The 12,347-nt window shown below is 47.6% G+C and overlaps 1 protein-coding gene across 3 annotated transcripts in view; it reads left to right on the top strand.

The window, feature by feature from the left end:
• Window positions 1–11,911, top strand: part of plppr2b (phospholipid phosphatase related 2b) — a 36,112-nt gene extending 24,201 nt beyond the window's left edge. For 2 of the 3 annotated variants that reach the window (XM_037472228.2, XM_062564222.1), the window contains 5 exons: window positions 7,797–7,917; window positions 8,333–8,583; window positions 9,229–9,405; window positions 9,849–9,979; window positions 11,331–11,911. In XM_037472228.2, the coding sequence (XP_037328125.1) occupies window positions 7,797–7,917; window positions 8,333–8,583; window positions 9,229–9,405; window positions 9,849–9,979; window positions 11,331–11,439 (789 nt within the window). In that variant the 3' untranslated portion in view covers window positions 11,440–11,911. Of the gene's footprint in view, window positions 1–7,796; window positions 7,918–8,332; window positions 8,584–9,228; window positions 9,406–9,848; window positions 9,996–11,330 lie in introns of all 3 variants that reach the window. The other variant, XM_037472229.2, reaches the window with a different exon arrangement.
• Window positions 11,912–12,347: the final 436 nt, after the last annotated feature.

Here is a 12,347-nt window from a genome sequence, read left to right on the forward strand (position 1 = left end):
TTCCTCTTGCTGTAGGTCAAAAGTGTGAATCCACAAGCCGAGGCCCCCCTCCTTCTCCTCCTCCACTGATTATATTTCCGAAGCTATTATAAATGTGTTAAGACAAAAACCTCAAAGCTACTTTTACCAGCTGGAGCAAAATCCCCAAATCCAATCTGAGTCTCAGATAGAAGATGAAATCGTCAAATCTAGAGCGTCGCAAGCCACTTAAACCCTCGGTGGAAGGGGCCTTCTGCTCCCTGCTGGGTTTGATGGGTGGTGGGAGGCTGTAGGTGAGCCCGGCTGCAGCCCACGTGCATTCACGTGGCCCCCGCCAAGCTCCCTGCGACTGCACACTTGTCACGCTGATGAGAGGAAAATGATGGTATTCATAAGACACGGGCATTTCCCCGGTTTTCTTCACTTTTCTCTTCTGTGTTCTAAATTTACCTTCCATTGTTCCTGCAATCACAGTTGTCATCTTTGACGAGCAACCCAAAAGAAATCTGCTCACGCCAGCGCACACGCTCCCACGCGTGCTCTGCAAAGTAAGGCCGAGTAAGGCGGGAGCGCCTCTGTGGATCCTGGAAGGGGAGACCTCGGACGGTTCGTTTTTCCAGTTGATTGCAATCGTCATCGCACAAGCTGAGGGAAGTGCGCGCACACACACACAGGCACACACACACACACAGTCACACTGCTGTACGCGCAAATCAGGCCGATGCCCATATGCAAATGAAGCACAAGTTTGCATACCGCTAGGCCTGGGGACAATCCATCATGAATAATGGAGTCACACATGACAGACGGAGGAGAAGGATCGGGAAGCGCCATCCGAGTGTGTCACACCGAAACTCTTCCACCCGATTGTCAGATCAGCCCCGTTGTTGAATCCCTCTTCAGGGAGAATGTGGGAGAGAGGTGGAACGCCAAAGTTCTACGGAAGTGATTGTGGTGCTGATGTGAGATGGGCTTGTGAAGGGAATCGGGGTAGCTTGCATCACGGCAGTCTGACCACCGTTTAGTCTCCGGGGGTAACGGACATCTCTCCGTTTGTTTTACGCTCCCATTACCAACTCCAGACACAAGGTGCAGATGAAAGATAAAGTCGAATAACGGATCCTTCAGTGGATACATCAAATATTGCGACATTGTCAAGAGACTATCGGCAATTCCTCCAGCATGTTCCGCCTCTTTCGCTGTGAACCGAAGCCACTGGTTAATATTGGGAAACCAGCCGATACCGAAAGTACTGTTGACCCCGTGTCCCCCCGTTCACTTACGGATTTGTGAGGAACCCGACACCAGTTATTATCTTATCTATTGAGTCAACATGGCAAAGGGAATAAATTATTTGAAAGACCGTTTTCTTTGAGTTGCCAGATTTATGTTAGGAGAATAGGCCGGGCTTTGTAAGTGGATGTTATTGGGGGGAACGTTTTTTTTAATTTGTTCTTTTTATTGTGCAAATTCGGCTGGGCCTGGAAATTGTCAAATTATACCAAGCAAGCGTTGATTAAAAACAAAATCAACGTCGTCCAAAGGACAGCAGATGAGTGTGTGATTCCACTCAAAAGAGCAACGGAAGCAACGAGGACCAAAGTACACCAGACCGTGTACTTTAGGAGCTGATGAGAGTAGTGAGGGGCAGATGTGTCCTACAGGTGAGTGGGGAACAACAAGACAGCTGCTGGAGCGTGGCAGAACGCCGCATTCTGCACGAGACGTCAGTGACGGGAAATGAGAGCAGAACACAAGCGTAACTCAAGCTTTTAACACTCTGAACCGCGAGCATTGGGTCGTCCCTTGTTTCCGACCCGTTGTTCTCTCTGTGGCGCCCCGGCTTAGGGTCTATTCACAGAATGGCGTGCGGCGTGACATTTAAAAAAAAGAAGTCGAAAAAGAGTATTGTCATGATTGGTGAGACCCAGGAGGGCCGAGAGCTACATTTTCCTTAGTTCTTGGCCTTCTACAAAGAAAAAACAAAGTGTGGTACATGAAGATTCAGGTGGCTTTTAGAATCCTGCTCAAGATGGTTGAGACCGAATCATTTTTGTGACTCGCTCCTTTCATGCATCTAATTTACAAATGCTACTGAATGACAAAATGTAATCCTAAAGGCCTTAATGAATCCGACACACAGGGAAACGTTGTATTCTTCTTGTTTCCGGAAACATTGGAACAAATGTCTGAATTTAGTTTTGCTATATTTGTCTTTGTTGCTTTTTTGTATGGACTCATGTGTCCAGAAACAACGTTGAACATCTGTGTTATTTATACAAGCACCACTTGCTCTGTGCTCTGCAGCCTGCGGTTCAGTCCAAGTTTCATGTGCCCAAAGAGTTCATTTACATAAAAGGTGTATTTGGGTGGAGATTTCATGTGAGACATTGTAGACTAAAAAGCTTTTTGAGGTTTTTAAGCTGTTTTGGAAGCATTAGAAGCACAGGATGTGTTCAAAGACTGTCGGAAGGATGGGAAAAATATGATTTAACAGCTTCTTGGCAAAACTACTCTGTTTGTTTGAACTGAACATGCTTTTCAATCCCGCCGGCTGGTTTTTCGGAGTTCACACGGTTGCTCTTATTCACCGTGACGAAGGTTTGGGTGAGTTTTGATAATGTCTCTCTTAGGATTCCTGGCATCAGTGTAATATTATTATAAGCTAATTTAATTCCAACGGAAATGGCGCATTTAGTATAATCTGTTTTTCCACTGCCCGCCACCATCTGCCCATTCATGTTGTAATTCTTCCTCTTTTTGTGTGTTATCGTGTGCGAGATACAGAGAGACGGCCGCGCTTATGAGACGAAGCAGCGGGGGGGGAAAAGGGCAGGGGATAATAAGGGATAATCACGGCTCCATCCGGGCGCAGCCAATCACGCTGTACGGAGGATTGAGAGGCAAAGACAGCGGGTCGCGCGGCCCCTCGTCGATACGCTCAACCGGCCACCGGCTCCCGCTACAAAGGCCTGTAATAAGAGCTGTAACCCGCCGATGAGAACCCTAATCCGACCATCCACTCACACTCTGGCCTCATCCCACACTCACCCGGGGTCTGTTTCTGCTTAACGGGGAGGCAGATGGGAAGGAAGGCGGCTACCGAGGAAGAAAAGGGGGGAATGTGAAGAGGTGGTGGGGGAGAGAGAGAAAGAGAGAGAGAGAGAGAGAGCAACGGAGAGTAAGCAGGATAGAGAGAAAAGCCGTAGGGGAGGCGAGGACAATGCAACGAGACAAGAAAAGATAGGGGGGGGGGGGGGAAGAGGAGACGAGCGGGGTCAAACTTCAAACCTTAGTGAACGCTAAGAGAGAGAGAGAGAGAGAGAGAGCGGGAAGCCAGAAAATAAGATTTGTATTTGAATCAGGGTAGCCTCGTTCTCTCCTCCACAAAGAGACGGGAAAACTGCAGAATAAAAGCAGAGTGAGACCGAGAAAGAGGGAGATGGATGGAGAGAGTGGGTGATGATGAAGCAGCTAAATCGTCATGGTTACCATCGCCCGTGCGGCGTGTGAAAAGCCTGCGTAAGTGAGTGTGTGTGTGTGTGTGTTTAAAGTAGAGCACAGCGCTTGCGATGTCAACAAATGTCATCTGATATACCCGATGCAGACATGGTGTAATCTCAGAGATGCGTGTTGTTTTTTTTCTTCTTCCCAACCGAAGGCCTGTTTAGAAGGTGCACAAAGTGGGCGTGACACACCGAAACACTTCGATTATGAAACAGCAGAGTGTAAAATGCGTAGCTAGAATCAGTGTTTGCTCACAGCCTCCCCGGGCTGAGGATCACCAAACACCAAACACGTCTTTCAAAGAACGTGCAGAGACACCGGTACAAATCTGCACTCTCCCCCCCCCCTGCGGCTTATGATGCTTTTTTTTTTTTTTTACATTGTGACGTCAAACCGGCATTTAATGCTGCGTCACTTGGTCCCGTGATTGCTGCTACCAGTGCACAAATATCTTTATTGTCAGTTTACATTTACCTATTTTCATCCCTGCATCTGTGGTGTCTCAATTTAAGCAATCCGTCTTTGGGAGAAAGCGACGGTTAAATCTATTCCTGTACAAACGATCCAGCAGCTCACAGTTTATTGTCTCACTACACGTTCCAAACTGAGTACAATAACTCTTTCATCCCTTTCATTTATTCCAGATTTGATCTTTTTTGTCCTCGTTTGTCATCCTTCGCAGACACACTTGTTGGAGTCACGCTTTTAGAAAGAGAACAAGAAAGAGCCTCACAATGTGTGACTGTCACAAAATGAAGAAAATCAAAGAAAGCCAATTATGTCTCTCCCACCTTATTCTCCGTTTTCCTTTTGCCATCCCTCTCATTCCTTATTGCAGGTGTTTACCAGGCGTCGGCCGGTCTCCTAATCACACCAGCTCCTCCGACGGGTTGAGCTCTCTCTTCCTCCCTACCGACTATCCGACAGTCAAATAAATGCGGCCTTAAAAAAAAAAACGTTGCGATTGCCTCGAGGAAACCGTCAACATCTGCTCAACTCTAATTGGCCGCCGAGTGGCTTTCGCCTCGGTCCAGTTGGTTTGCAGTTGAGAATAAAACTCATCCGATAGAAAGTTAACACGGCGCCAATGGACATGTCGGCCGTACTTTGAATTTAGGTTAATGTTGTTTAGATTTGTTGCAGTGAGTCTGATGCCGTAGGTATAAGAACCAGAGGGAATCTGTGTCCCATATTTCTCTCAGTTCCTAAAATCTGGTACTGGATGCATTTTTTTATCTCTCAGACAAACGGCAACATCTCCTTTAAATAATAAAAGTGTCCCTCAGACTTCAGTGTCTTCCACCAGGGTCTGTCAGCGTTAAATCTTCACTATTTCACAATCTGGTGACTAATGTGACTTATGAGACCATGACCTATTTTGAGTGTGCAACTATTTTCCTGAAGCGCTGGAGAGACTTTCTTTCATTAGTTGCTTGTTGAATATTAATAACATTTTTCAACAATATATCACAACATTTTAATATATTCTACTGCATTGAATGTATTACTTGTGCAATAGGTTGTTCATCTAGTGTTTGTTTGGTTACATATTTTGTCGTGTCAAATGTTGTGCAGTGTTTTTAAAAGTAATCTCTGCAGACTGAATGACGTTGTGTAATGCAAACCAAGGGAAGGCAGCAGACTGGAGAGTGTACTTCCACCTTATGAATACTCTCCGATCAGCGTCCTCCCCTCCGTCTGAGGCAGCTTGGTACTTTGGAAGCAGAGGAAATAGCTGAATGTCATCCCCTCATCGTCTTCTTCTGAGAAACTGAGGCACGTTTGTAACCTCTCCCGACTCTTTTCCGTAGGTTTTTCTCATCTCTTAATTAGTCAATTAGTTGTCTCACACACATTTTTCATTAACTTTCCATCAGTGCGTGGCCTTTAGCTTTTTCTTTAGTTTCTCTGTGAGTGTGTAACCATCGATGGACTGTCTCTACTGCAAAGGTAGACGGCGACGAAGCTGCGGTGTGAACGAAAGAAGGACGACACAGGTCTCTTTATGTCATTAGGACAAAGTTGTCACTATGATTACTCAGTGTCTCAACGTCAGTTTTGTACATTTTTCTTAAAAAGGCGCCGAGTGCACATGGCAAAAAGCCCCATCACGGCAGCATAACACCTGTAGTAATGCAACTATTTTTGCCACCATGTAAAGCTGATTTGTCTTTTGGTTTTGGTCTCCAGCAACACGTTGGGGTTGTGTCTTTCTCTTTAGCTGCTGAATGGCAAACTATGTTCATCTAATTGCAAATTGCTCTGAAAACAGTAGATGTTGGTTAGGTATAAAACTCGTCCATATAAGGTGCTGAAAATAAAGCTTCCTTTAGGCTTATTACACTTATTTCACGAGCTTATTCATCTTTTAGTCAAAGAGATTGCAGTCTTTGTGTACCCCGTGAATGAATATTGATCCCTGCAGCCGTCTGAACTACGAGCCACTGGAGAGGAGCACGGCCACGACAATCAATACATCTTTATTGTTCTTTTCCACCACATATCCTTTTCATTGTAATTAGAGCGGCGCAGCAGGAGGCGGGCCTCTCGCTCACATCAGTATGAAAAGGGATTAGTATCGACGGCACATCCACGCAGTGGCAGCCGACCACCCGTCGGCTGAGGATGTGTCTCCTCAGGAGTCGACGGCGAGTACGACGAGGGAGGGGGGCGTTGGCAACGAGGCCGTGATATTACGCGCAAGCTTTGAGGGTCACCTCCAGTTGTTTCACTGGAAAAATCCCATGTTCCTTTTGGTTCGCTTGTGTTTTTTTTTTTTTTTTTATAACGCGCGTGTTTGTGCCGGGTCATTTCTTCCCCATTTGTGGATGCATCTTCCTCTAGCGGTGCACACCACTTACTCTTGGTTTGGCCACGCGGCTGCACACGCACACCGCTGTTGAAATCAGCTTGGCAGGTTCCGAATGAGCCTTTTGATAGATTCAATTATGTCGCAATCATCCTCTTTTCTCTAATCTGTAATCTCAGCTGGATGCTGATTAATTGCCATTTGCAAGTCTCTCATGCCTTCTGCCCTTTTGGCTGCTGTCTCCACCACTCCTCTTCCTCCACCTCCTCCTTCTCCTCTTCTTCTTCTCCTCCCACAACTAAAAGGGCAAGGTCTGTCCGCGCAGGTTCCTTTTGTAGCTCCACCGTGTTGGCGCTTTCTTCATTGTGTTTTAAATCTTTTCATGGTCTCGCTCCCCGAGTATATACTCAGCTCACCACATGTGTTCTCGCGCCACCCGCGACGCTCCCCATTCAATCTAACGCCGCGCCGAAAAATACAAGCTCAATGAATTTCCCGGAGCTCTGAAACAACCTTGTGTTGCCAGACGTCTTCAGTGTTTCGTTGTCAACAGAGCTCATGGTCATACGGATAGCTCTACTAGAATCAGGAGAGGGACATCACTCGTGTCGACACACAAGCCCCTCGCCGAACCGTTCCATAACACTCAGCATTATGGTATGAAATCCCCCGCCTTCATCTGTCAGACGCAGCGCGGCGGCGGGCATCAGCATCATCCAAACGCCCCTGGCTGTGGGCCATGCGCATTGGATGTCCGTGTAACCTACCTCCCGCGGCGCCGTCGTGCTCTTTCTCGATACCCGCGATCGGGGGAAAACGATTCCATGTGCGCCGTGTAACGCTATCCCGGAGAGTCCTTTCGGTGGTGTGGAGTTGATTCATTCCCCTGTCAAAAGAGATCAATGTCCCGCTGATTGGGCTCTTAAACTCTTTCTTAAAGTACTTTTCCAGCTGCTGCCAGAGGCCTTAAGGTGGGAGGGAAGGGGTCTTAAAAATGGGTTTTCTGAATGTTTTAAGGCCATAACAGTAAAGATTTGATGGTGGTCTTACGGAGGTGTGATCACGGCAGGGTAAAACATTGATTAAGACATTTCTTAATGTTTGATTCATGTCATCTGGCAATCCACACGGCAATATTAATAATAAAAGTGTGGCCCTGGTTTCATGGAGCTGCTGTAAATTGGTGCCGTTTTTTTGTTGAGTGGTGAGATGATGAGGTGTGTGAGACTGGTGAGAGTGAACGGGAGGTGTTTAATGTTGAGAATCGCTGAAGCAAAAGCATCGAAATACGTGGAAACGTGAAGCCATGGAGGAACGCAGGTGTTGCGAGGCCCAGGGAGGAACACTCGTGAATCATTTCTGCTGCGCACCGCATTCAACCGACAGAATATTTGGCGAGGCGGATAAATCCTTAATCGGGCCGTTTTAGCTGTCGGCTTGACAAAAAGAAGGAAAAAAACAAACAAACAACGTTTGACGGCTCTCTGTCTTTCTTCCTCAGATTCTGATCGGAGAAGTGACCAGTTTCTTCGTGAAGACGGAAGGAGCTCAGGAGAAGACCATAGTGACCGCCGACTGCTGTTATTTCAACCCTCTCCTCCGCAGGATTGTACGTTTTCTGGGTCAGTTATAGTGCTAGAGATCAGAGGTTCTGCCACCCGGACTGAATAGAGCCTCTGTGCTCTGGGGCCTCATTTGGACTTGCAACGGCAAGAGAGGGATGGAGAGAGAGAGAGAGAGAGAGGGAGCTTGTCCTTTGTAGGGCTCCTGTGGACTCGTTTCCCCTCTCCTCGTGTTCCAGCTGATGATCTTTTTCATCATCTCCTGTAGCCTGTATGTTTATGAACGTTAGTGATGGACCACAGATATCAAATATGAATGCAAAGGCCAGGTCTGTCTGACAATTCCCTCCCACACAGTAAGAAGAGCGAGCGCTTAATCTGCATTTTAAGTGCTCGTTTCTCCGCCAGTCTCGACTCCCTCGTCAGGGGTTTGCATGAACCCTGCGTCTCTCTCTCTCTCTTTTTGGCCACACAGGCGTCTACTCCTTCGGGCTCTTCACCACCACCATCTTCGCCAATGCCGGCCAAGTGGTGACCGGGAACCAGACGCCGCACTTCCTGTCCGCCTGCAGGCCAAACTACACGGCGCTGGGCTGCCAGTCTCCGCTGCACTACATCGCCGAGCGCCGGGCCTGCACGGGAAACCCGTACCTGGTGGCGTCCGCCCGCAAGTCCTTCCCCTCCAAGGACGCGGCGCTTAGCTTTTACTCAGCCATCTACACGGTGGTAGGGACACAGAGTATAACTTGACAAAACACCCTTAAAAGTGGACACGCAAGTGTACAAATAGAGTTTGTGCTTTTGTGCGACAATTATCCGCCTCTGCTCTAGTGCAGTCGGCTCATATTTTCTTCCTATTCAGACTTACTGTTTCATTGGATTTGAAGCTAGTTGCAGATGAACGTTGTGTCGGTGGTACTTTTTCAAATCCTACTTTTCTTCAGAACAAGCCTGTAGAGCTGGCATTCAGCATCCTGAATGTATCCTTCATAACCCATATTGGAGAGACCTCTTTTAAGCTCCTCTCTGAAGAAATAAATCGGATATTAATTCAGTCAATTACACACACTCTTCTCTTGCATTAAACCCTCCACACGGGGAACGAAATCACTTTCGATCCTCGGCACAACAAAAACGGAAATTGGCGACACCCACGTGAACACAAACAAACCATCACACACACACACGCACACACACAGCTCCTCTGAAAGCACTGCAGAGCGCGGCCTCTCGTGGCTCCTTCAGGTTGTTCTCGGGCCGTCTCAGCTGGCCGACTGAAGACGTCTAATTGGTGCGTCCCACAGTGAACAAATAACATGGCCACTTGATCCGAAGCGTATCTCTCTCTCTCTCTCTCTCTCCCCCCTCCAGATGTACGTGACGCTGGTGTTCCGGACCAAAGGGACCCGCCTCACCAAGCCCACGCTGTGCCTCGTGCTGCTGTCTCTGGCCGTGCTGGTGGGGGTGGTGCGGGTGACCGAGCACAGAAACCACTGGAACGATGTGCTGGCCGGGTTCGTCACCGGAGGGGCCATCGCTGCCTTCCTGGTGAGAGGGGGGGGGGGGGGGGGGGAGAAAAGAGGGTGGAGGAAGAGAACTAATTGGGTTGCAATGTTTGTCAGTCATGATGAAATCTTTCGGGGGAAAACACTTTGATGGGCTGTCACACCTATGAAAGTGAATTCACTGGCCACTGAGTCTTCATCATGGAACATTTATACATAGTGTCTTGGAACCTCTTGGCCTAGATCAATTTTCTCCAAAATATTGGGATTGGTGCTAACTTTAAAGATCAAAGTGCTCCCTGTGGTCTTTCCATACCTCCTAAAATATGCCATTATTATTATGTTTGTCTCCCCCTCCCACTGCAAGTGTCCTGCTCAGTATTATTCGCACTAGAACATCTCCCCATCGTCCTAGTGCAATGGCGCAAATATTTACCCTCCTTTCACCATGTAACTTTTGAACGTTCTTTTCTGACTCATCACCAGGTTTCGTGTGTGATCAACAATTTCAAGCAGACCCAGATAGCATTGCCGCCTCCTCCGCCTCAACAGCGCCCCGAGCATGCAATCGGGCTTCCTCTCCTCAGCCTGCCCCGCGTGGAGAGTCCACTCGAAAAGTTAAGTGGCCTCCAGGTAAGGGGTGGGGGGAGAACATCATGGAAAGAACATTGATTAAGTAGTTGAAATATCCTAAGCTTAAGTGTCCACGGCCGTGTTGTTCACTGTCTGGTGGTGGAGCGAATTCTTGTTCCCAGCACGGGAACGTCGGGGGACGTCTTGCGGCCTTTTAAGTGCTGGGCGTGAAGACACTTGGCTAATTCCACCGCGCGTTAGTGCCGCTCGGTTCACAAAACAATCTCGATCGTGGCGATGTCCTTTCCTACGCTGCGAGAAGAGTGTGTTGATTGATTCAATCTGGCTCTTCACTACACTTCAAACTATTACTACTCCATCAGTAGTTTCACCCGTTAGCAGAAGGTTCAGAGTAACGGCTACCTCGCTAAAACAGAAGTTAGCTCCTGGCTAACCAGCCAGTTTCCCGCTAGTTCTAAGCCCCCAGGAGGAGCGCCATGCTTTGTTCTAACGTAGTGGGAAAACATTGTAATTACATCTTTCATGAGAACCCCAAAAATACTTTTCCCCATGAAATGTCATCAGGAAAGTAAGTTGGTGCATAAGTAACACAGTACGACTACTTGAATAGTCCGTATTTAAATATTGGTAGTTTGATTGTAAACGCCATTGGATACAGACGTTTTATACTCAAAATAGGACTTTTGCTTCTGAGCAACTTTCATAGGACTGAATGGTGGGCTGCTGATTTTTTGCTGTTGCTACTTCCCTTTTTCTACATTCATGTCTTTTTCATCTAGTCATCTAGTTCTAGATCGCGGGGGGGGGGGCACAAAGATGACTTTGCTATTGTGAGAATTACAGAAAGACTTCTATGCAATGCACTTCTATAAAAGTAGCTGCTATTCCTAAAGAGTCCACTGGGGGTCGCTCTCTGTGAGTGAGAGCATGCGTTAGACCAGGGGAAGCAGGTCGGTCATTCTTCTGACTTTGGTGATCCCCTCAATTTCCCCCTCGCACCACCATGAGGTTGACATTGGTGGTTTTGAGTGAAATATTTTGAAGACAGTAGGCATTTAATACCCAAGATCATTTGCGAGTTTGTTTTTTTTGCGATTTAGTTTTTGACAGAAATATCAAGGAAAATAATGAATTTGAATTAATTGATGCACACGTTGGTTGGGATGTTCACATGGTAAACTAAACTGGGCGTACAGCTCCACCACCGCTAGCGTGTCTGTAGTCCCTTGTGTTTTATGTGAATCAGGGTGTTTTTGTCCTCACTGATGAACCTGCTTGTTTGGTGTGTGTCGATGTATTCTGACTCCTCACATCTTATGCCCTTCCTCTCTACCACTCCTGATCTTCTCTCGGTCCCCTTGCCTCCTGTTCCAGGTTCCAGGGCTACCGTATTCTGAGATCACATGACCATCAGCCAATCCCGTCCCCCGCCCCTCCCGATGTGCTCCTCCCCTCGCGGCGTTGCCTCACCAGCGCAGTCTAGACCCGCCCACTGAATGCCCCCCGCCCTGCCCCGCCCACCCCGTAGGACGACACCCTCTCCGACGAGTCAAATCTACGCAGGTCTGAAAGGTCCACCAATCAGAAGAGGCAGACGCGTGCGTGTGACATGCGCCGCTGAAACCTGTCATCGGCTAAGGACCCGCAGGAGGGGACTCGTGTCCTTCTTTTCCTGTCATGTCATGTTTTTCCTCCACAATGGCCTCCTTTTTTCTTTCTGGTGATAAAAGACCCGACGAAAGAAGCCGCCAAAGCAAGAGCTGTTGAAGCAATACTGTGTCCATATTCCCACGTCCGGTTTTCCTAATAGACCCACAACAGGGACTCTAAAGACTGTTGTCTGGTTACGGCTTGATGAAACACTTGATCATATAAAAGTTATTCAGCAATCGAAGAAAGTTCCAGTCGCTGGTGGATCGTCCTCAAAGCAACACTCAGGACAATACAGGGGGGGGGGGGGGACAATGTGAAGATCAGAGACCTTCATCTAATCAAATGCAGGTATTATGGTACAGATTCCGTCTGTCTGCATAACAAACGAGAGACGAGAAAAGCACCTTTGTAAATGATGGAGCAGATGAACCCACTTGTGTTTTGTGTCTTCTTTGTTCCGGGGGATTCGGTGATGATCTCAGAGGAGACATTCTTACACGCTAGGGCTGTGCTTGTGATGCCGCCATTTGTTTTTTTCTGGGAAATCCGTTAATTCATCCTTGAACAAGACGTTCCATCAGCTCTCCAAATGTCTTTTACTGACAATTCAGGTGTGTGTTTTCCATATGTTGGTAGGTCCATAGTGTAAAATATTCTGAAGGTTTCATCATTAGACTTACTGCCTATCCCCCACGTGGACTTCTTTGTTGGTGTTAGTTGGTACAAATGTCTAAATCT

This window comes from Pungitius pungitius, chromosome 9 (genome assembly GCF_949316345.1).
Source record: "Pungitius pungitius chromosome 9, fPunPun2.1, whole genome shotgun sequence".
NCBI classification, from domain to species: Eukaryota; Metazoa; Chordata; class Actinopteri; order Perciformes; family Gasterosteidae; genus Pungitius; species Pungitius pungitius.